Genomic DNA, 23,116 nt, shown 5'->3' with positions numbered 1-23,116 from the left:
TCAGCCATAGTAATGGGTAGAACTGACGTATTTCTTGAGTTTAGCAGATATCTGAGGAGAGCATATGGTCGTAAACTTACTGTGGACAGAGGAGTGATCTGAGTCAAAGATACGTGCATAACTTTCTGGGGTCTGCTGGGACACTGATGATTGTGCCCACCCCCCAAGAGGACCATCACTTCCCAGCTGCAGAGACCACAGCTCTTGCTGACATAATCTGCCACTGGGACCTGAGGAAGTCTGCTTTCAAAACTACCATGGTGATAGTCTTCTGCTCCTTACTAGATGGCTCAGAGAAGTTTGCCTGGGAGAGTATCAGGAATGAGGAGAACTGATGGACACATGTCAAAAGCAGATGAGAACTTTCCACCAGGGGAGGGAAGGGAAGACTGGGAACAGTCAGAGAATGAATAGGTAACACTACTGTAAGTACTACCCAGGTAAAGCACTGCACAGAGGAGGAGCCAGCATTTGCTATGGAGTGCCTGGGAAGGAGGAAGGATTGAGGGTAAACCAGTACAGTGAGCTGCTTTTATTTTCTTGTTCTTTTGTTTCATTTTGTTGTTGTTGGTACCAGGGATTGAGCCCAGGGCACTTAACCACTGAGCCAGCATATTTTCTGTTTTACTTACTGCACGTGAGAATACCAAGTTATCTCCACATTATTGGGCTCACTAATAATTCGGGTGTCTGGGGTCCTGAGGAGCTCCTGTGCTAGTGGAGGAATCCTCAGGCTCCACCTTCCGTCAGAGGAGCTGTGGCTTCTCAGGTTTTGAACAGATCCCAGGTTTTGAAAGCTGTCACTTAGAATCTGATTCAATGTATTTCAAAAAATCCTGCTTTGAATGGTGGAGTGGCTTCTACATTGTGGTAGGAATCCAAACTGATAGAGAGAGCTGGACTCCTCACCTAGAGTGACAGAGTCACTCACTAAATCTGGAGGATACTGTCAAGTCAAACTTGTTGGGGATGAGAAGGAAGGAGGGTGAGGGTGCTTAGGAGACTCCTGGTCCCTCTACCAAAGTCTCCCAGTGACCTCAGAGCCTGGTGCCTCTGTGAAGTGCACTCAGCAGGTGGAAGCAGCAGGAGGAGCAGTTGGCGCAGCCCAGCCTCACATTTCTACTTCCCTGGGAGGTTTGTGTCATGGCCTGTATCACTGTGGGAGGGAAACTGTGATACTGTTGACAGTAATAAGTGGCCACATCCTCAGGCTGCAGGCTGCTGATGGTGAGAGTGAAGTCTGTGCCAGATCCACTGCCACTGAACCTCAAGAGGACCCCAGATTGCAAACTGGTTGCATCATAGATGAGGAGCTTAGGAGTCTTCCCTGGTTTCTGTTGATACGAGGCTAAAGCTATGCTAATGCTCTGACTTGCCCAGCAGGTGATGGTGACTCAGTCTCCTAGAGATGCTGACAGGGAGGATGGAGACTGAGTCATTGTGATGGCACATGTGGAACCTGATATTATAAACATAAGCATAAATATCCTTATAATTAATCATAGTACAAGAGGTCTTCCCCAATTAGCCAGGCAGCACTGACCACACTGGGCTCAGTATATACCCAGTTTTGTCCCTCCTTACTTGGGAGACAGAGCAGAATGAGCCCCAAGAGCTGAGTGGGGGCCCTCATGTCCATGCTGTGTCCTGACTGGGACTGACTCCTGCACAGGGTGTGAGCAGCCTATTAAGAAGTCCTCAGGGCAGTGGACTATTCTGTGGGCACATGCAAATCAGTGGAGCTGGACAGGCTGGGTATAGATGCAGGGTGGCTCCGCTCAGTCCCTCAGCACTGGCCATGTGTCCACAAGGATCTCAGGTCAGATCAGGACAGCACAGACTGGTATGCAGAGAGCTCATTTCTCCCTGGGGTCATATTGTAACAAAAGGTATTTTAGAGACTATTTTCAAAATGAGAACTTTACAGAGAGGATCCCATGGATTTTGTGTTTCATGGCTGACTTAGGTAGAGGTGGAGCATTTTCTTTTCGTTGAGAACATATACTGCAGTCTTAGAGGGCATCGGCTCAAGCCTTAACTTACTCCAAAATGACCCTGATTGGAAATAACTGTGTGCTGTCCTTGCATATTTGTGACTGTCCAGTGGTTTCTTCTTTTTAAAGAAAGATAATTTTTCAGAAGCATGTTGAGAGCATCAATAGCCATTTGAAATAGCTGTCAGTCATTGTGATTGATAGTAGAAGGTCCAACAGATGACCAAACATGACCCTTGGTGAGTGTGTCACTTGCATTCAGTGTCACCTGCAGCTGCAGGTCTCTTTCATGAACAGAGGATGAAGGCAGCTCATCCTTGACATGTCCTCTCCCTGGCACTACCTCTTTCTGCCCTTTGGCACCATTTCCCAGAGTTCACCAGCATGAAGAGCTAGTTAGTGAGGCCAGACCTGATCACTCAATGACAGCTGCCGCTGCTCAGTGCATTTCCCTGACATGCACCACAAATGCCCCTTCTGACTTTACCCTGCAGCAGTGAGTAGTCTGCTCATCCTGACCCAGGCTCCACCTCCCTCTGGGCTTCTCCAGGAGAGAGTCTCAGCCTCCTGTGCAGGCAGCACAGATGTGCATGGAGGAGCAACTTGAAGCAGGTGGACTTGGGCACACATGTAAACAGCTCCTATGTCACCTGTGCCTTTGTTTAGATGTGTATCCCAGTACAGCAGCAGGGAGGTGGAGCCAGCTGTGCCTTCAGCATCCTCACCCTGGCAGCTGGGGACCAGGGCTTTCAGGACTGAATACAGGCTGAGTGACCTGACCACAGTCCTGCAGGCTGTGCACACACCTGCTGCTTTTCCAGGGTCCTGAACTTCAAGGAGTCTTGCTGGCACACAGCATAGGCAGAGCCCATTCCAGAGAGATCTGCTCAAGTTTGAAAGTGTGTCCCCATTCTTCTGGCTTTATTGGCAGTCCCTGCTGGTGCCCTGTCCCTTCCCCTCCACTGCAATTGTGCTTGCTCCCCAGGCACACCTGTGCCCACTCTGTCTCTAAGGCTGGGGAGGCAGACACAGGACCTGGGCTGAGTGTCCCCAGGGCAGCCCCAGAGGTTCATGGCAGGAAACTCACACAGCCCAGCTCCTTGGCTCAGCTGGAGTCACCACGTTAACTTTCTCAGTTTCCACATGATCTCGAGCTGCCCCCATCCTCAGCAGCAGTGTGGCTTGTGAAGGACTGACTGCACAGGACCCCTGGTCCTGAGACACAGCCTGAGGAGGAAAGGGATCCTCTTCTTGCAGGGCATCCCTGGTTTGAGTTCTCAGCACAAATCCTATGTTGATGGGGAGGGATATTGAGAAAATTCCAGAAGCATTCACTTTCCTTGACCGATGTCTCTGAGACTGTGTTTAATCAATGATTCTATTACTTGGTCAGAAGACCAGGGGTGGCTCTATCAAATACCTATGCACATAAGGTCCAGAGTGGATGCAGAGTGAAGGAAGGAGAAGGGGAAAGAGGGGAATGGGAGGGAAAAGGACAAGGGAATAAGGGGACATAACCTGAAATTGACTTTCATGCACGTATGAGTTTGTCAGGATGAACGACTTCTATGTATAAAGATAAACCTCTAATAACAGTAAGAATGAAAGTAACCTGCAAGAGGGCATGCCCACATCCTTTTATGCCAAGCAAGTCTCATACCTGCTGAGAATTCAGACCCTAGAGTAGACTCCTCTGCTCCAGGGGGGAGCCCTGGCAATGTTGGCCAATCATGAATGTCTTGAATGATAAGGTCAATCACAAGGAAGAGAAGAAAGAGCAACATGCATCCCCTTCTCATTCCAAGCTATAACTAGCAGGGAAGATACCTGAACACAAGAGAGAACACAGTAGATGGAAGTCTTGGGAGCAGGCTGGTCTCTGTAGTGCTGCCCATGGACCAGCTCCTTTCAGAAGGAAGGACTTGGGAGGCAGAGAGGAAGGACTTGGGAGGCAGATGGAACGTCTTCCTGGGTGCTCAGAGGAAGCCAAATAGGAAACCAACATTCTCCTCCCTGCACACAGCTCAGCAGAGGGGGGAGCGACAGTGGAAGGAGAAAAGGCTTCTTACAGCACCTAGAACTCGGCTCTTGTTAAAAACAGGGGAGGCTCCTCATCCCCAGACTCCCACACACCCCACATGTGATCCCCTGATCCCACTGCTCTGCCCAGCAGCTGCCTGTCATCTTCCACCAGGTGGTGGCCATCATCTCCCCAGGTCACCCAGCTTCTTCCCATGCCCTGGTTGCTTGGTAAGTGACCCTGACTCTGAGAAACCTAAGGAAGAGACCACAGGACTCAGGTCTGAGTTCTTCCTTCCCAGGCCTCTGCCCTTCCACAGAACTCACTGGCCTGCTCCATGGGAAGAATCCACCATCCTACTGCCCTCCCAGGACACCTGCAGGAAGTGTCCTGAAACTATTCTTTGTAAACCCTCCAATGCCACCTCTGATAGGGGCCCTGGACCAGCCCACATCTCCTCAGAACCACTGAGACTGGAGGGGAAGCTGAACACAGACCTGGGTGTTGGGGAGAAGCATGTAGCCTCAGAGTCTATTTCCTCTCCATGTCTCTGTGTCCTTAAAATGCAATTATTTTGACACTCCTTAGCAAGTCACTCCTTGGAGGAGGGATGTATTAAAGACAGGAAGAATCTATAAGCTTTTGGAGTATAAAAAGTGAAGTGAATTAAAAGAGAGTACATTTATAAACCTTTCAATGTTTTTGGGTTTCTCTTGATTTTGGCAATGTGTGAGCAAGACACCACGGAGGACATAACTTATCTTGGTTCCCAGTTCCTCATGACTCAACAGACAAAACTGTGCAAAACTCTACAGAAACCCAGGATAACATCTATCTTCCCCTCGAGGGCAGGTCTAGACCTGTTCAGACATTTTCTTTTAAGTGTCTCTTCTGGAGGAGCTGGAGTAGTTACAGAAGAAAACAAAAGAAACTTTAGCAATGTCTTACGCCACAACCAGAAGTCAGAAGGTTGGAATATTTAGTTTGGTGCATCAGCTCCTGACAGCAGTAAGGCCCCAGATCCTTTCTGTGTATCTGTTTCCTTCACCACATTGACTTTAAATTTTGAGTTTATGCCTCGTGCTGTAGAAAGGGCTGCAGCAACTCTCAGCATCATGTTCTGTCCCATCTGTTCCAGGAAGATTTAAATAGCAAAGCTCTTGACCTTCCGTCTTTATATAATCAACCAAACTCCAGCACAAAGATATGCCCACACTTGTCACCTCATATATCTCATGTTTTAGTTCATCCCTTGTGCCCCCTAATCCTTGCTCCTATTCTGGCATAAGAGAGGTTCCTCTTTCCTTTCAAAGAACAGTACAGACTTGGTGCTCAATAAACCAGAGAACTAGCTCTGGCTGCTTCACAGGTATTAAGAGATTTGCCACATTTTTAATTTCATGATACATCTAAGTTGTATGAGGAGTAGAGATCCCAAACTGCATGAGTCTGGGGGGATTAGGACCAGCCAGGCATTGAGATGACAGGAAACTCAAATTGTACTTGTCTGGATGGCATTGGTGGCTTCAGCAAGTAGGGAAATGTGGCCTTGGCACTTAAGGCCAGTACAGGCCTTCCTAGTACTGGGCACATGGGAGATGCTGCAGCAGGGGCTCAACCAGGCTGAGCTCAGGCTGGTGCTGCCCTAGAGCTACAGGCTGTGGCCCTGGGTTGTGAGGATGCCATTGTACTGGGCAATGGGGCTGAGGATATGGACAAGCAGAGGCCCAGCCCTCAGGCTGCCATGCAGGGGATCCAGAGAAGGAAGGTATTCAACACCCTGGGGGCTGGGCCAGGATGATAGCCCACAGCTAGGGGGAGAGTCAGAGAGACCAGAAGCTCAGTGCTGGACCTGGTTCTGTGCAGTGACTGTGCTCAGTGCCTTGATCACTGGTCCTGGGGAGTCCAGAACAAGGAGGAACAACAAAAATTCTCTGCCCCAGTGACTCAGCTTGCATCTATTTTGCCTAAAAATTTATACACTATATTACAACTCTGTGCTTGCATTAATTGAAGTAAAACAATAATATATTAATTAATTATCATTTTAATTGCACAACACATCATTTTCAATTCTGGTAAATTTATATAACATGAAGCTCCCACATGGTGCTCCACCACATGTCCTGTCCCTGCTTTTGAGTCTGAGCAGCATGGGGCTGGGGACCCACCCTGAGCCTGTAGTGAGCTCCTTGCTGAGGACTCTGGGGACTGCACTGAAGCTGCAACTTCTCTTCCTGTATGTGACTCCTCTAGTATGACCACTTGTAAAATGTATGTTCTTTCAGATTGACTTTGGTTTTAAAACTATCCATATATTAGCTGAATCAACTAATGATTTAGCTTTTGATTGGAGCTATGTTTTGCTTTGAATATGAGGTGTCCCCAAAAAGCTCACATGTGAGACATTGTTTCCTGGTTCAAAGGAGAAATGATTGGGTTGTAAGAGTGTTAACACAGTCAGTGATTTAATCCCCTGGTAGGGATCAACTGAGTGGTAACTGAAGTGGTAGGATGTGGCTGGAGGGAATTGGAAATGCGGCATAGCTTTGGGGTATATACCTTATATCTGGGGTGTGAAGACTCTCTCTCTTCCTGCTTCCTGATGATGTGAGCTGCTTCACCCTGCCACATTCTTCCACCATGATGTTCAGCTTCACCTTGAAGCCTGATGAATGGAACTGACTGTCTATGGGTTGAGACCTCTGAAACAGTGAGCCCTCAAGTAAACTCTTACTCCTCTACAGTTATGCTGGTTGAATCATTTATTCACAGCAGCCAAAAAGCTGACTAAAACAGAAATTGGTGCCAGGAGTGGGGTCATTGCTGTGACTAACCTGACCTGGTGGTTCATAAGTGTTTGGAGCATTTTGGAATTAGTGGGAGGAATTTTGAGATGCTTCAAAGTGCAAGCTGGAAATGCTTTAGAGTGTTGTGATTTGAGATTAATGGCTGATTCTTATGGGCCCTCAGAAGACAAGAATGGCAGTAGGACTGTGGTCAGTGAAGACAGGGCTCCCTCAGAGAAGGAGAACTCTATGGGAAGATGGAGTAGAGATCATTCATTTTATGTTCTGGCTGAGAAGTTTTCTGCATTTTGTCCATGTCATGAAACCTTCTGTAAGACTGATTTTAGGAGCAATGGACTTCTTAATCTAGCCAAAGGAATGTCTAAGCAGCATAGCATTCAGGAAGTGGCATGGATATTGCTGGAGAATTTTAGTCAGATACTGTGATAATCAGGAGCAAAAAGCAGAGCAAAGAGATTTTTAAAATGTGAACTTTAAAGGCAAGAGTAAAACTAGGGCTAAGGAATTTACAGCTGTTAAAGACAATACTTTCAAGGAATACTACAGACTATGTCCAGAGACAATGAGAAAGATAGGCTTGAGGGCATCTCAGGAGCTGACAAGATCATATTCATCTCAAGCTCAAGGGAGTAAAGGTGAAAATTCTCTTGACAAGAGACCAGTGGGGCACCCTTCTTGACCAAGGGGACCTAGGAAACTTTTTCAGTGTGCTCAGCCACACAGATCCTCAGAGGCTGCTGCAGCAAGGGCCCCTAGAGGCTTGGCTACTGTTCAAGATGGTGGCAGACTTTTGTGTCAAACACGTGGTGCTGGTTCTGCTGGAATGCAGGATGCTGGAATTAGGGGATCATGGAAGCTGCAACCAAGATTTCAAAGGAAGGAATGAGAGGTCAGGCAAAGTACAGCAGGGTCAGGGTCCCTGCAGGCACCCCCTGAGAAGTCAAAGTGTGGAGATGTGAGGTGAATCCCAAAGATGCAGTAGAAAGAAATGCCAGTAACATGAGATATTGTCCGAGGATAGCTGCAGGAAATGAGCAGAGGCAAGCCCACAGAGAGGGCACTTGGGCTGCAACAAACAAGGTCATAGGGCTGGAGCTACACAAGCTCTTTGGAGAGAACATCATGGCATGTGCTCCAGATGCCAGACATAGAACTACAGGATCCATTTGCCAAGCTGAATTTCAGTCTTGCTTTGGTCCCATCCCTTCTTTCTATGCCCCTATTTTTGTAAAAGGAAATGTTTGCTCAGTCTCTTTATGTATTCAATATTTGTAAATTGCTTTTAATTTTATAGAAGCTCACAATGAGAGACTGTCTTGATCCTCAAAGACTTTGGACTTGAACTTTGAGTAATCTTGGAACTGTGGAGACTGCGGGAACCTTTGGAAATGGAGTAAATGTATTTTGCATTGTCAGATGAGTGTGAGCTTTTGGGGGTGGGGAGTGGAAAGTTGTTATTTTAATACAAGGTGTCCCCCAAAAGTTCACATGTGAAAAATGCTTCCTCATTCAGATGAGAAATGATTGGGTTGTACAAGTATTAAACCCATAAGTGATTTAATCCCCTGATAGGAATTACCTGAGTGGTAACTGAAATGGCAGGGTTTGGCTAGAAGAGAGGGAATTGGGGTGAGGCTTTGGGGCATATATTTTGTATCTGGTAAGTGGAGACTTGCTCTGTCTTCTTCCTGATGATGTGAGCTGCTTCCCTCTGCCACACTGTTCCACCATGATATTTAGCTTCACGTCAAGCCCTGAGGAATTGAGCCAGCTACCTATGGATTGAGACTTCTTAAATTATGAGCACTCAAATAAACTCTAACTCCTCTACAGGTGTGCTGGTAGGATCATTTATTCACAGCATTGAAAAAGCTCACTAAAGCAAGCTACAATTGTTTGGCTTCTTTGGTGATGTTTGTAAATTGTCCTTTTTCTGACTTTCAATGTCTAGGTGTCTTGCAGAACATATGTAGAGCTCTAGAACCAAGGTGATATGTAATTTACTTAGATCACTGTAAACAAATATAAGATGAGTGCACACTTTTACCCTTTCCTAGCTCAGGTAAGACTGCTGGGTAAATAAACACATATGTAAATATATTCATTGGAATAAATTTTCCGAGTTACTGCTCAGGGATTGCCTAGTGAAATGATGTTGCAAACAATTCTTAACACAGAATAAAAATGCAATGCCAATAAAATAGATTCATATTTGCTTCTGTTCTCACTGCACTACATCCCTTAACTGGGAGACAGGATGCTTTCTCCCTGCTTTTCCTCCCTTCTCACTATTGTCTCCTTTCAGTGCTGGACAGCACATGAACTATGCATCTGCACAGAGAAATGCTTTCAGATCACCATTATCACACTTGCCCCTAACTTGTGCTCAAAGATGGGATGGAGTTGTAAAGCTCTTTTATAATGATCTATTGTGGGTAAAGTCAGGATGGAGACTCAAGATTTATTATGCTGTGGCATGTTCTGAAATAAAATGCAGTCGATTATGGAATTATGAAGGAGCAGAGCAGCCACACTAGCCAAGGGGCATCTGGGCCTCCTGATTGTGCACTAAGGATGTGGAGGTGTCTGATCTGGTTTAACACTTTGACCACATGTAATTAGATGAGTGCTTACAAAAGAATTATTGAAGATGCTGTACAATTCCATATTTGTGGTGATCACTAACTAGGACAGAAATTCTCTGTATACACCTACTAGGCCCTGGAAATGCAGCCAGGGTAACTAAGCTTTAATTTATCTTCAAACTGGCTAAATCATGCTCCAAAACATTACTTCCTAGGATTATGTGAATGCATTTTCAGATTAAAACAAACAAGGAATCAAAACAAAATAGCTGCATTGTCAGTTGATTTGAATAAAAGGAAAATTTCTCAAAACTAAACTTTAGGCAGGACACTCACCACGGTTGGAAACATGAGTTTCCTTTGTTTTGTAAAAAAAGACCAGGTTTCTCTCTGTGCTTCTTTGCCTCGTGATGGTGAGGAATGGACCTAGAAGGAGCAGGGACCTGGGAGGGAGAAGGGAAGCTGTATGCTGTGGCACTATGTTCAATTCCCCGGGTGACCTCATGGAGCAGAGTCACTCTCTCAGGGCCACCTGCTTCCTCTGGACTGAGATCAGAGACAGAGAAAACTGCACAAATGTATTCTACTGCATTTTGGGGTTTCTTAGTAACAGGCGAAGTGAACCTCCTCTGTGTCTCCTGGCATCCCCATTCAGTTTTCAGGAGCAACTCATTTTCCACCATGTTTTTAGAGATGGCAGGCCAGTAACAGTGAGAACACACTGTGTCTGTCCATGTGTCCACCACCTGGCTTTCCTTGTCTCCTGTCCTGTCAGAGCAGCTCCAGGTCACTGGGCCTTGTCAGGCTCCTGAGGACTGAATGTGACTCTGCAGTGCTGAGCCCACTCTTTCTCCGTTCTCTGTCTTGTCCCCGTTTTCTCTAACACAGTTTAAGCTCTGTGATGTTGGATGACTCATTAAGTTTCTCCTGTTTCGTAATTTGTGAACTCCAGTTTCCTAGTTTTCCATACACATTTCCTCAAGCAATTTAAAAACCTAATGGATAAGATGTTCCTTATCCCCCAATGCCAATTCAATAATGAGGACATCGTTTTAAGAAAAAGGAAAAAAATAAGTTTTATTGCTTTCCTAGCAAAGGAGAAATAGGGGACTCCTGTCCCAGACACTGTGATTCTGCCCATCAAGAGGAACAGGGGGATTTTGAAGGAGCTCTTCAAAGGCCACATTCCAGGTGTGCCCTGACAGGGTGTCCCAGGGCCCCTGATGGTGTGTTAACATTCACTTGTTAGTTTGGGAGATACTCACTTCCTACATTCTCCATCAGTTATCTCCTTCCTGTGGAGCACAGATAGCTCAGGGTAATCTTGTTCACTGTCCCTTGTTAGGGAGGAGGAGAGGGAGAAGAGGGAAAGGAAAACTTGTTCTTTTTAAGAATAAGCCTCAGAGCTGTATTCACAAGGTGAAGTGGACCACTGTTACACTGAGATCTCCTCCACAACCATGAGCAAATGAGGGAGGGCTCCTCTGAGCTGTCACTCAGCTCTGCCTGTCACTCCTCACTCTTCCTACGGCTCCTGCCATGCAGGGCAACTGCAGAATAGGGGTCTGATATATGGGGCTTGAGCTGTAACCAAGGCACTCATGGTCCAGAACCCTGAACTGCCTCCTGTTCCCCTGGGATCCCCACAACCTTACTGTCACACAGACTCTGTTACACAAACAACACTTGTGGCAGCTGGGCCATCCTAGCAGGGAGGTTTTTGTTCCGGGCTCCACCACTGTGTGAGGAGCATGGGTATGTTCCATGCAGTAATAGACTCCAGCATCCTCAGGCTCCACCCTGCTGATTTTCAGTGTGAAGTCTGTCCCTGACCCACTGCCACTGAACCTGTCTGGGACCCCAGGGGCCCTGTTGGAAACTTTGTAGATCAGAAGCCTTGGAGACTGTCCTGGCCTCTGCAGGTACCAATGCAAATAGGTGTCTCCATTACTATGTAAGAGACTCTGACTGGACCTGCAGGAGATGGAGGCTGACTCTCCAGGGGTGATGGGCTTGGAGAGAGGAGTCTGGGTCAGCACAACATCCCCACTGGATTCTGAAATAATGAGAGACAAGTACAAGGTTATGTACAAATATCATGGGCAGTTTCCATGATGTTAATTCCATCATTTTTTTCAAAATTTTCTGAGTTATACCAAGAAAACATAAAACTACAAGAAATAAATTGCTATTTTATATATAACACACAATGTATTCTTCATTATCATTCAAGACTTCCATTACAGCACTGGTCATTGTTGAGTGGATCCAAATTCTAATAGCAAAGTATGAAATACTCTTGCCTGGAACACAGAATACTTGCCTTTACCACATGGGCAGAATAAGCATAACAAACAATGGGACCCTTCCACCCCATTCTCCATTCCTAAATCCTTCTGTTCTCACCACAGATCCAGAGCATCAGAAGTCCCAGGAGCTGAGGAGAGCACAGCATTTTGGGAAATTGAGCTGAGGAGTCCTGGTGAGTCAAGGCTAGGTTAGACCTGAGCTTTTATCTCAGATTTGTAAAAAGAACCTCCCTTTGGGACAATATGCAAATCCCCTGGTGGGTGCAGTGGGGTGAGACAACCTGCTGGGTGAAGTGGAAAGAGACAGCAGGAGGACAGGCCCTCCTCTGTGAACAAAGTGACAGAAGCCATCCCTTGCTGGTACACAAATATAGATTCAGTCAATATATCAGCAAAATTTGGAAGAAAAATCTGACAGTGTCTGGTGAGATCATGGACACAAGGTTTTGGAGCTGCCACTCTAAGATAGCAAACCCCTGACGATGCATGAGTGTCTGGGATTAATCTGAGGGCAGGATGACTGTCCTGGTTGTTTTACTTCCAGTTAGTGTGGAGAGGGACAAAGCTCGCAACCCCACAGTGCCTGAAGGTCAGAGGCCTCCAGATGGAAAGGTGATCTTAAGTCACATGAAGATTGCCATATGCATTACCAGGTAAAGTGTTGAAGCATGTTAGATTCAGGTTTGGGAAGCTGCTCTCCAAGGGACCTGAAATCCACAAAAGCATCTGTCAAAGGTCAAGATTAAATATATTTTCTTCATTGTCTGAAGTTTTGTCTTCCAAGTGATGTAGTCTGTTGGTAATGCTTTATACTGAGTTTTTAATTTGGTTTATTGTTTCCTTCACTTCAAGGATTTCTGTTTGATTTTCATTCATAATCTCTAGTTCTTTATTGAAATAATCTTTTGCTCTCTGCATTTTTTTCTTTTAACTTTTTATTGATATGAAATTCTGTTGCCTGCATTTGCTTGCTTATATCATCCTTTACTTCACAGATCACTTTAATTATGAACATTCTGAACTCCTTTTCTGACATTTCTTGTACCATGCTGTTGATGCACTCTATTCATATAGCATCTTGGTTTTGGGGGGGAACTTTCTTCCCTGTTTTGTTTTCACGTTGTCGTGTGTCTTCCCCTCTAGCAATCCAGATCCTAGCAAGGTATTACAGTTTCCACACTATAAATTTATAGTGTCCTTGCAGGTTTCCAATACCTCACTGTTAAGGGGATAGATCAATATTAACAGCACCCTATGCAACCAATGTGCAGCCTTAAATAAAATAGCCCCTTTTAAGATGCTAACAGTATTGTTATAATAAACAGAGAAAATGTGCTCTATTTTTTTCTACAGCATAAACAATAGGTTTGCAATAAGGTCTACAATTTCTAATGGTGGACAAAGAGAGGATAGGGGAGGGGAGTAGGATTGTTTCTGTTGGAGTTCAATATCTTCTCTGCTTCCCTTCTCCTCTGATAGGTAGGATTGTCTGGATCTTGCTGGTAACTCCACCCTCAGGGTGATGACAGTTACTGTGGTTGGAGGATTAGACTTAGAGGAAGGACCCCTGGAGTCAGGGTATAGCAACTGACAGTCCCTCTGGAAAATGCACCCTAGGATTCTCCTTTGGGGTCCACTCATGTGACACAGGAGCCTGAACTGAGCCCCTGCCCTCACTTGTGGACCCCACAATTCCTGGTCTATAATTTTTATGGTTTGGATGTGAGGTGTTCCCCCAAAAGCTTGCATGTGAAACAGTGCAGGAAGGTTCAGAGGGGAAATGACTGTTTTGTAAGAGTCTTAACCCAAACAGTGAATTAATCACTAATGAGATTAATTAAAGTGGTAGGATGTGATTCGAGGAATTGAGGAGGTGGAAAATGGGTCATAGCTATGGGGTATATATTTTGTATCTGGAGAGTGGAGTCTCTCTCTCTCTCTCTCTCTCTCTCTCTCTCTCTCTCTCTCTCTCTCTCTCTCTCTCTCCTTCCTGATTATGCAAACTTGCTCTCCTCTGACACACTTTTCTGCCATGATATTCTACCTCACCTCTAACCCCAAGGTATAAAGCTGACCTTCTACAGACTAAGACCCCTGAAACTCTGAGCCTTCAAATAAACCTTTCCTCCTTTAAAATTGTTCTAGTCGGATCTTTTAGTCACAGAAGCAAAAAAGTCTGACTAAATCAATAATTTAGTCTCTAAATTGCATCTCTCCTCCCGCTACCCTTTCGATTTCCCAATCAGGAATCTCTCTCCCCAGAGGTCCTGAGGGCTGAGTGACAGGACCTTTGCACCTGCATCGGTAAGCTGTTCTGTGTTGGGCAAATCAGTGTTGTGGGGCCCAACTTAAGAACAGACCGATTACCACTGAGAAATCCAAATTTGAGAGTCTTTATTAACCTGGCCAACTGACTGTCTCACCCAATGCCCCCAAAAATGGCTATTGGGAGAACAGCCCAGAACACAGGGTTGCAGGGGTTTTTATACCATAAGTCAGTTCATCAATCATAAATGTCTGTTGCTGAGATTCAAAATTACAAACTAACAACATGGGATCTGAAATCGCTAGCAGAGGGGGAAGTGGGTCAAAATGACCTTACTTAGGTACAAACTAAAGAATGGTTGCTAATATCTAGACAATCACTGTTGATATCACCATTAACATGTTTAGGAAACTAGGAATCGAAAACAGAACAATTTTTCATTATACATTAATTATCATTTTGTATTGCCAAACAAGTCAGGCTAAGCAACTGTTGATGGGTAGAGGTGGGGCATTCCCATGGGAGAAGCATTTCCTACATAACATGGAGTATCAAGGTAAAATGCAGTCTGTTTAGTCATTCCTCATATAGCCTGGCCTATAACATTTCCATGGAACCAAATATGTCAACCATCACAATCAGGACCAGGCATTGAAAGCTATGAGCCAGTCATGTAGCTGCAGGCACTGGGCCAGGTTTGTGGCTAGGGGATGGTTGGGAGACTGGGGATTGAGGAGCTGGAAGGCCCTGTTGGCTGCCAAACTGGCAGTACCAGGTGATCTGTGGAGTCATAAACCAGGCTGATGTTGAATCCCAGCAAGTGTTGCCCAAGTTGTCTCTGGGATCTAGGTGGGTGCGGGGCTGGTTGGCTGGATGAACCAGGAAAAGGATACCCTCGCACCATTTTCCCACCCACTGACCCCTTCCAGGACTCTCTCCTGCCTCTGCAGCAAAATGGTGGATATTAGCACACCTAGCAGGGATACCTCAGATGTAACCAAGCCTGCAAAACCCTTGGTCAGGATCTTTCAGGTCCTGGCTGTTATCCCTGAATGTAAGCAGTCACATCCCAAGTTGGTGGCAGCAGCAGCGGCTAACCTGTAGGCACTTTGATAATGAGCCTCTAGTCTCCGGCAGGTGTCCCTAAATGGAAGCTGCCCCAACTAAAATGCTGGTGGCACTGGTGGCAGAGGAATAGCAACACATTGGTAAATGGGGAGCCACAGTGTGAAGGCTTGTTTTTATTTTAGATAAGACATTGAGATTATAACCTGAACATTTTCATACTAATTGTTTCTTCTTTCAGTTTAAGTTCCAAGAATCTACAAAATACTTTTATGAATTTTCTATAAGGAAAATTCAAGAAACTCAGAAAACATGAGATAAAATCAATACATTTAATCTGATTTGTCAATCACCTCATGTTTTCTTTTTTCCCCTTCCTTTTGTTTCCTAGTAAGAAAAATCAGAAGTTCAGAACAAGAAAGATACATGGAATGAATGAACTATTTAGTGTATAATTTTTGTCTTATCATACTACAACAATCAATGCAACTGCTGGAGGTGACTTTCTGCTTAAGGAAGCACAGCTCACAGTAGTGAACTTCACTTCTACTTGTGTTTCCTGTTCAGGAGCTAAGGCTAACCCATAGTCAAAATGATTTTTAAAGTGTCCATTGTCCTCACCCTTCAGAAGGATCCATATATTCAAACTCATCAAAACACCTCCAAGAAAGAAAAGAATGAAGAATCAGCAATAAATATAAAATAACATATATATGTATAAAATAATTAAAGCCTGAAAATGTAAAACTCCTAGAGAAAGCATAGGGGAAATCTCCTGATGTTGGCATTAGGAATACTTGTTTTATATGTCACATGAAAAGCTAAACGAACAAAAGCAAAAATAACCAAAAGGGACAGCAATAATCTAAGAAGCTTCTGCACAGAAAAGGAACTATCAACAGAATAAAAGGACACCTATATAATGCAGGAAATACTTGTAAACCATACAACTAATAATGGGTTAATACTTCAAATACATAAGGAACTAACACAACTAGACAGGCAAAAAGAAAGAAAGAAAGAAAGACAAAGCAACAATCCAACTGAAATTTATGAAAATGACCTGAATAAGCATTTTACAAAATAGTATACTTTTGAATCATGTATCAATGAAGCAACTTAAAAATTAAAACATCCCATCTACACAGTATTGTCATAACACACACACACACACACACACACACACACAGCTGAATGAAATAGGGTCTATGCATAAAACTTCTCATTTAAGGTTAAATGATGCTTAGCAAGGGACAAAGTTCAATGGGAGAGAGGACAAACTTATCAGTTAATTGTGCAGGCAAAATCAAATATCCATAAACAGATGAATTACATTGAATACTTAACTTTATCCTTGTATGATCCACAACTCAAAATCATACAAAAAAATCAAAAACCTAAGGGTAAGAACAAAAATTGAATAAGAAAACACAAGGAAAAGTTTCACAACATTGGATTTGGCAATTATTTCTTGGATATGACACTAAAAACAGTGTCAATAACAGAAAAATATGCACTAAAATTAAAAACATTGTGTTTCAAAAAGTATCAAAAACTCTGTCAACAGAGTGAAAAAGCAACCCAATGGATGGGAAAAAAGTATTTGCTAGTCACATATATGAAATTGCTAATTCTTTTTATTCCTTTTGATTGATTTCCCCACAGTATTCTCAATAGCCTCTCTGTGTGTCAATTTCATAGAAATTGGTAGAAAATTCTACCAAGTCTTGGACTTTTTAACGTTTTTTTTCTTTCATTTTGTATTTCACCTCAGTCTGATAGGCCTCTAGCTTTCCGCTTCAACTCACTACACAGCCTTCACTGATTTAGAGCATCTGTGGAGCTTTCTCCAGTGGACACTTCAAAACATTGCTTATGTCTTGTTATAGTCTGTTATATTTGTATATAGCTACTTCTAATTATGTTGGAATATAGTTCAACTGAACTGTTTCTTTCCATTTCCTCTCTTAGTGCTCATGTTTTTTAGCATTTTTCTGGGTACATTTTATGCTTTTTTACAAAGGAAGTGTGTCCATAAATATGTGACTTTTAGTAGATGTTCATATAACATGTAAGGGCATATATTTGGCCTCTAAAAATAGGAAAAGCACACTGTATAAATAGAAGAAATATAAATTGTATGAATAAGCTTTTTTTTTTGTATATTCACCCTTCAGATCAAATAAAGAGCTCTCCAAACTTCCTTCATACATCTTCCAAGTCAACACCTGACTTTAACTTCTAGCAAGGTGACTGTTACTCTTCAGTCCACCATAATAGTTTTCTTGTTCCTGGATTGGAAATTCATGTACATTGAAGCAAGTATGCTTTCATTTCTAGCAGCTTTCCCTCATCATTCAGTTTGAAATACATTGGATTCATGGTGGATAACAGTAAATGTTCTAAATACCATATAGCATTTCTTCCGTGGATATACCACAATTCATACATCTGTAGTTGATAAGTCACTTAGATTGTATCCAACATTTAGCTTTTAAGCTAGATCTTTTATGCACATTCACCTACATATCCTGTAGTGGACATACTTCACTTATATATCTTTGTTATAAGCCTTGGAATTTACTGATGCTCTTAGAAAACTTGAGCATATTGAATCCCTTTCATGATATTTTTTTCCAATTTTCATATCCACATGCAATTTATGACATCAGATTGAAATCCTCACAAATTTATATTCTGTGTGCTGTACATACAAATACTGTTGGACTTTTATTATATATAAATTGATACAGATATCACTTACAAAAGATTTCTTTGTCCTATTACCTGCCTAACATCACACTGACTGTACTTGTTTTCTGAAACTATTAGGTTCTTTAATTCCACTCACATTGCCCCTTTTTGTTAATTTCTCACACATTTTTCTTATGTATGCATCTCAAACTGCTTGATATTGCTCTGGCTGTTACATGCAGCCAAGGATAATCTTCATTTATATGTATGTTTTCTCTTGCCAGTGCTGTGCTCTCATATACCTTCAAGTTTCTATCCAGGATTACATTCTGTCAGCAGAACTATCTTTGCTTTTTTTTTTTTTTGGCAGTGCTGGGGATTGAACCCAGGGCCTTGTGCTTGCAAGGCAAGCACTCTACCGATTGAGTTATCTCCCCAGCCCTATCTTTGCTTTTATTTTTACACCTTACTGCTGATAACCAATTATTTTGGTTTTTCAAACATGTGTTTGAATATTCTTTCAGCCGAATGTTCTCTTCTCTCTCTTTCTGTAAGACTACATATTCTTAAATCAACTGTTCAGATGATCTGTTTCTAATTGGAAGGATTCAACATTCTCATTTTCTACATATACTTCACCAGTTTTTAGTTTTAAAAAATCATTCTTAAATTCCAGATACTTTCCCAGTAACATATAGTCCATTGCTTTATTCAAATATTTGTACAATACAACAACTGAGGGAGCAAAGGCTTAGGCAGCGAAGAAAGAGCAGTGTTACAGAACAATGGTTAACTCCATCTTTTCCTTTTGGTTAAAAAATGCTTAATGGTTCTTAATATGGCATTTCTGCACACCTTTTCAGTCCCTATGTAGTTTATGGGATAATACCACATGCAGTGACAGAACATCTAGGAGTAAAAACAGGAATCACAAGGGAAAGAGCATTAACAGAACTCCAGAAGTCAGAGGTCCAGAGTGGCCCCACCCAAGAGGTTCCCAGCAGGGTTGGGGATCAGGAGAAGCACAGAGTCCAAGAAGCCGGGCTGCTTTTCTCCTGCAGCCGCTGGTACATCTGACTCTCTTCTACACCTGCTGGATGCACTGGCAGAGCCACAGGTAGGGAAGTCCAGGTGGCCTCCTGGCGGGGTGCCCTGGACGTCCACGTGGCCCATATGGATGAAGACAGCTGACCTGCTGTCTGGAACTCAGATTCTGCACCCTGGTCAGATCTTCCGAGTGAGGCTCTGATGAGACAGTCTGCCACTGTGATGGGCTGACAGATCTGGCTCCATGAGAATGTTATAGGCCAGACTCTAAGGGAAGTGACTAAACAGACTCCATTTTGCTCTGAGACTCCATGTTATGTAGGAAATAAACTTCTCCCATGGGAACACCCCGCCTCTGTGCCCATCATCAGTTACTTGGTGTGACATGTTTAATAATATACAATGGTAACTCCTATGTAGTAACCAATGTACCATGTAAACGGTAATTGTGTGGATGTTAGCAACCATTCTTCAGTTTGTACCTAGGTAAGGGTCAGTTTGACCATTCCCACTTCCCCCTCTGTCGATGATCTCATGTTAGTTTGTAATTTTAAATCATAGCAACAGACACTTCTGATTGATGTGATTTTTGGTATAAGAACCCCTACAACCTGTGGTTGGGGCTGTTCTCCCAATAGCCATTTTTGGGGGCATTGTGTGAGACAGTCAACTGGCCAGCTTAATAAAGACTCTCAAATTTGGAATTCTCAGTGGTGATTGGTCTGTTCTTAAGTTGCACCCCATAACACCACCTCTCTGGTCCAGACTGAATCTCCTGGTCCTGCCCAACACATGTAAATGCCACTCCGCCTGCATCCCGGTCCTTCCCAGGAGCCTCTGGTGGGCGGGTCGCAGGGCATTCTGACGTCACAGACACTGGGCTGCAGGTCCCGGGGCATTCTGACGACACAGACACTGGTCAGCGGTCGCGGGGCATTCTGACGCCACAGACACTGGGCTGCGGCTGGCGCGGGAGCTCCACGCACTTCCTGTTCTGAAGGAGCGATGCCGAGCCTGGCGAGCTGAGGCTGTGCCTCCACGCTAGGATTCTGGCAGCTCCAGCGCAGCCGCCACCTGGAGCCCAGCTGTTCCCACTCCAGCGACTTCAGCCTGAGCAAGATGGCGGTGTCCGGAAGTGGGAAGAGCGGAAGCGGGAGGGCGCTGGCGGGCAAGTAGGGCGTGTGACGTCAGCACGTACTCCGGCGGCCCCGCCCCTCCTGAGGACTTCCGGGGCCATAATGCACCTGTCCTGACCCCGCAGCCTCGCTGCTGCTCCTTGTGAATCTCCGCAGAGTAATACACTGTAGGGTTCCCTGTGTTCACCGTGGGATTTATCATCTTGGAATGGGCGGCCATGGCCTCGCAGAGGATCACTAATTCTGCAAATTTAAATCTTTTATTTTTACTATGTCATTAGTCCATCCCAGGTGTATGTGAAGTGAATGTGGATATATATTGCTTACCGCAATGTGGAAATCAGTTATTTTCAACTAGATAGTTTGATAACGAAGTGCTCACCATCATTTTTCCAGTTTTTCCTTCATTTTCTACGTTTGGGTAATCATGAATGTGCATTTATTGATTGATCAAGAGGTTAATTATGTGCAGTTTAATAGCAAAGCCTGCATCTCTGTGGTAAAATTTAATTAAAAAGGAACAGGACTTCCACCTTAAATTAGAACATTGTCGGTCATGATTAATAAACCCATTTGAACAAAAGTGGAAATAAAATCAAAACATTGAAAAATGAGTTTATAATGAACTCAGAGTGCTGTGAATGAAATGAAGAGCAGATGACCTCAGTTGCAGAGAAGAATACTTGAGTCCATGTTCTCTGGCCACTTTCATCCCATTGAAATTATCCAAATTTGTGTTCACTGAAATTATGGCTACACTCAAGAAGGACTCCCTAGGGAGTAAGAATACAGCTGAGCTTTGAAAGTTGAATGGACCTACATTAAAACATTGGGAATGAGCTGAGCCTTAACACCAGATTAGGTTTTACTTTGGATCATTGGTTGATGTCTGAACTGGGAAATATGAGTGAGTAACTAGGATAGAAATGGAGAGCAAACCTGCAACATTATTGCATCACCACCACCACACCCCAAAATGCTACACTTGACTATCCTTCATGTATGTCTGATACATGGTCCTTGGTCTCCCAATACACCTCTTGCTGATCTTTCCAGCCCCAGATTTTCCTTCTGCTCCTGTGCATCTTAACTATATGGTCTCTTCTGAATGAACATCCTCTCCTAAATGATACAGGTATATAATTGGGCAGAATCTACCTTTGAAACATTGCATGTGCTCTGTTGGGTTGATTTGGGATGTACAATGTGACCTAAGGCATATTTGAATAGGAAGTTCGCTATTGTGTCATTACAGACCTGGAGTTCTGCATGGTGTCCTAATTCTTCATAAGCTTGCAATCACATGAGACCCTAACCTGGAAATCCAAGCAGCAGACCCTTCAAGTCTGTGATTCTTCTCAAGCCATACCTCTCAGTTTCTGTCCACTTGGTTCATAGATCTAGCTCAACCCCAAGAGCATTTCCTGCCCAACATGTGAGACACAGGTGTGGTGTTGAGTCAACAACTGACTACTCCTGTGTGCCCTTCATGTCCTCTTTTACTACCCTCTGCCCCAAATCTGCAGATTCTTATTTTTATTGGGGGAGGGATCCATGTTTGTATTATTCTTGTTATTTTTATCCTCTGTGCTTCCCCATGCTTTGTTGTTCATTTTTGTAATGCAACTTTGGAATTTAAATAAGGCCCTTTTTCTTGCAACATGCTCTGACTAAACTGCCAAAACCTATAGATACTTGACCTTTTTTTTTTTTTTTGAGTAGATTTCCCATACCATCTAGGTATTTGAAAACCTCAAAACTGAATGATCTTCTCAGCTGTTTTCTTTAGAACATTAATATTCAGTGGTGCACCTCCCCCATACTGGATAAGGGCATATTCCAGAAATAGTGGAAGTAAGAACAGTAGGTAAGAGGGAGAAGCACATTCTAAATAACCCCAAATATTTTCCTGCTGCATGTATGCTATCAGCTGACCAACCAAAAACAAAAACACAGCAAAAAAAAAGTATATTAAAAAATGCATAAGTTCTGTATTGCCAGGAGCCACACTTAGCCTCAATTGTGTGACTGTGACCATAGATGCATGTAATCACTGCCTGTGTGCAGGTCAGGAAGATTAAGATGAGCTACGAGTCAGCTCTCTTGTCCCCTGTGCCTGGCTGTTCCAAGGGCAACTGTACCCTCTTCATTCTGCTGCTGCTTAGGTCAGAGCATGAATGCAGGAGTGGCAAGTCTAGCCAAGACACTCCTTGTCCAGAGGCATCAGTTGTGACCTATTCTCTTGAGTCCTTCAACCTCTTCCTGTCACACATGTAGAAACACGTGCTGTCCTTCTACACAGTCAGCAGAGTGGGGAGGTGGGCTCCCCCAAGCAGGGTGGTTTTTGTTCAGAGCTGTACCACTGTGAGAGGAAGTTGTAAGCCTTCATGGCAGTAATACACTCCAGCATCCTCAGCCTCCACCCTGCTGATTTTCAGTGTGAAGTCTGTCCCAGACCCACTGCCACTGAACCTGTCTGGGACCCCAGAGGCCCTGTTGGAAGCCATATAGATCAGAAGCCTTGGAGACTGGCCTGGTCTCTTCAGGTACCAACTCAAATAGCTGTTGCCATCACTATAGAGGAGGCTCTGACTGGACCTGCAGGAGATGGAGGCTGGCTCTCCAGGAGTGACGGGCAGGGAGAGAGGAGTCTGGGTCATCACAGTATCCCCATTGTAGCCTGTAATTGTGGCAGAATCACATGGTTATATACAAAATGTTGTAATTTTGTTTTTTTCTTTTGTTATATTTTTCTGGCTAAACATTTTTTTACTTTGGTTCATATTGTAAAAATATTTAAGAAAAGAACACAGATAGTTGCAAAGCATAACGGGTCTTCTGGAAATCTACTATGTTATCTCCCTCCATTAGTGCAGAGTCTTCACCTGGTCACATGTTTTTGCTTTTTCTGGAATCTTCCTCTTCCTCACAGATTTAAATGGCACATGCACTCCCAGAGGACAGGAACTGCACATCGCCCACGTGTATGTAGGATGCCTGGGCAGCAGTGGTCCTCAGAGCCACCCTCTCTCCCCTGTCTCCTTCCTTGTGCCCTTACCTGGGATCCAGAGCATCAGCAGCCCCAGGGGCTGAGCAGGGCACCTCATCTTCAGAAGTTTAAGTGAGTAGTCCTGATCAGTCAAGGAAAGACTAGAGCTGAGCTGAGCTCAGACTTGTAGAAAGGTCCTCC

The 23,116-nt window shown here is 44.0% G+C and overlaps 1 gene segment (V, D, J or C); it reads right to left on the bottom strand.

Annotated features, from left to right (window-relative positions):
- Positions 1-23,116, bottom strand: part of LOC124963515 (immunoglobulin kappa variable 3-11-like) — a 29,236-nt gene continuing 6,120 nt past the window's right edge. The window contains 2 exon segments of the V gene segment in view: positions 1-51; positions 19,777-19,951. Coding sequence covers positions 1-51; positions 19,777-19,951 — 226 coding nt within the window.

The sequence above is a fragment of the Sciurus carolinensis genome, chromosome 13 (assembly GCF_902686445.1).
Source record: "Sciurus carolinensis chromosome 13, mSciCar1.2, whole genome shotgun sequence".
NCBI lineage: Eukaryota > Metazoa > Chordata > Mammalia > Rodentia > Sciuridae > Sciurus > Sciurus carolinensis.
The sequence above is the reverse complement of the archived record's forward strand: the minus strand, read 5'-3'. Positions and strand labels throughout refer to the sequence as shown.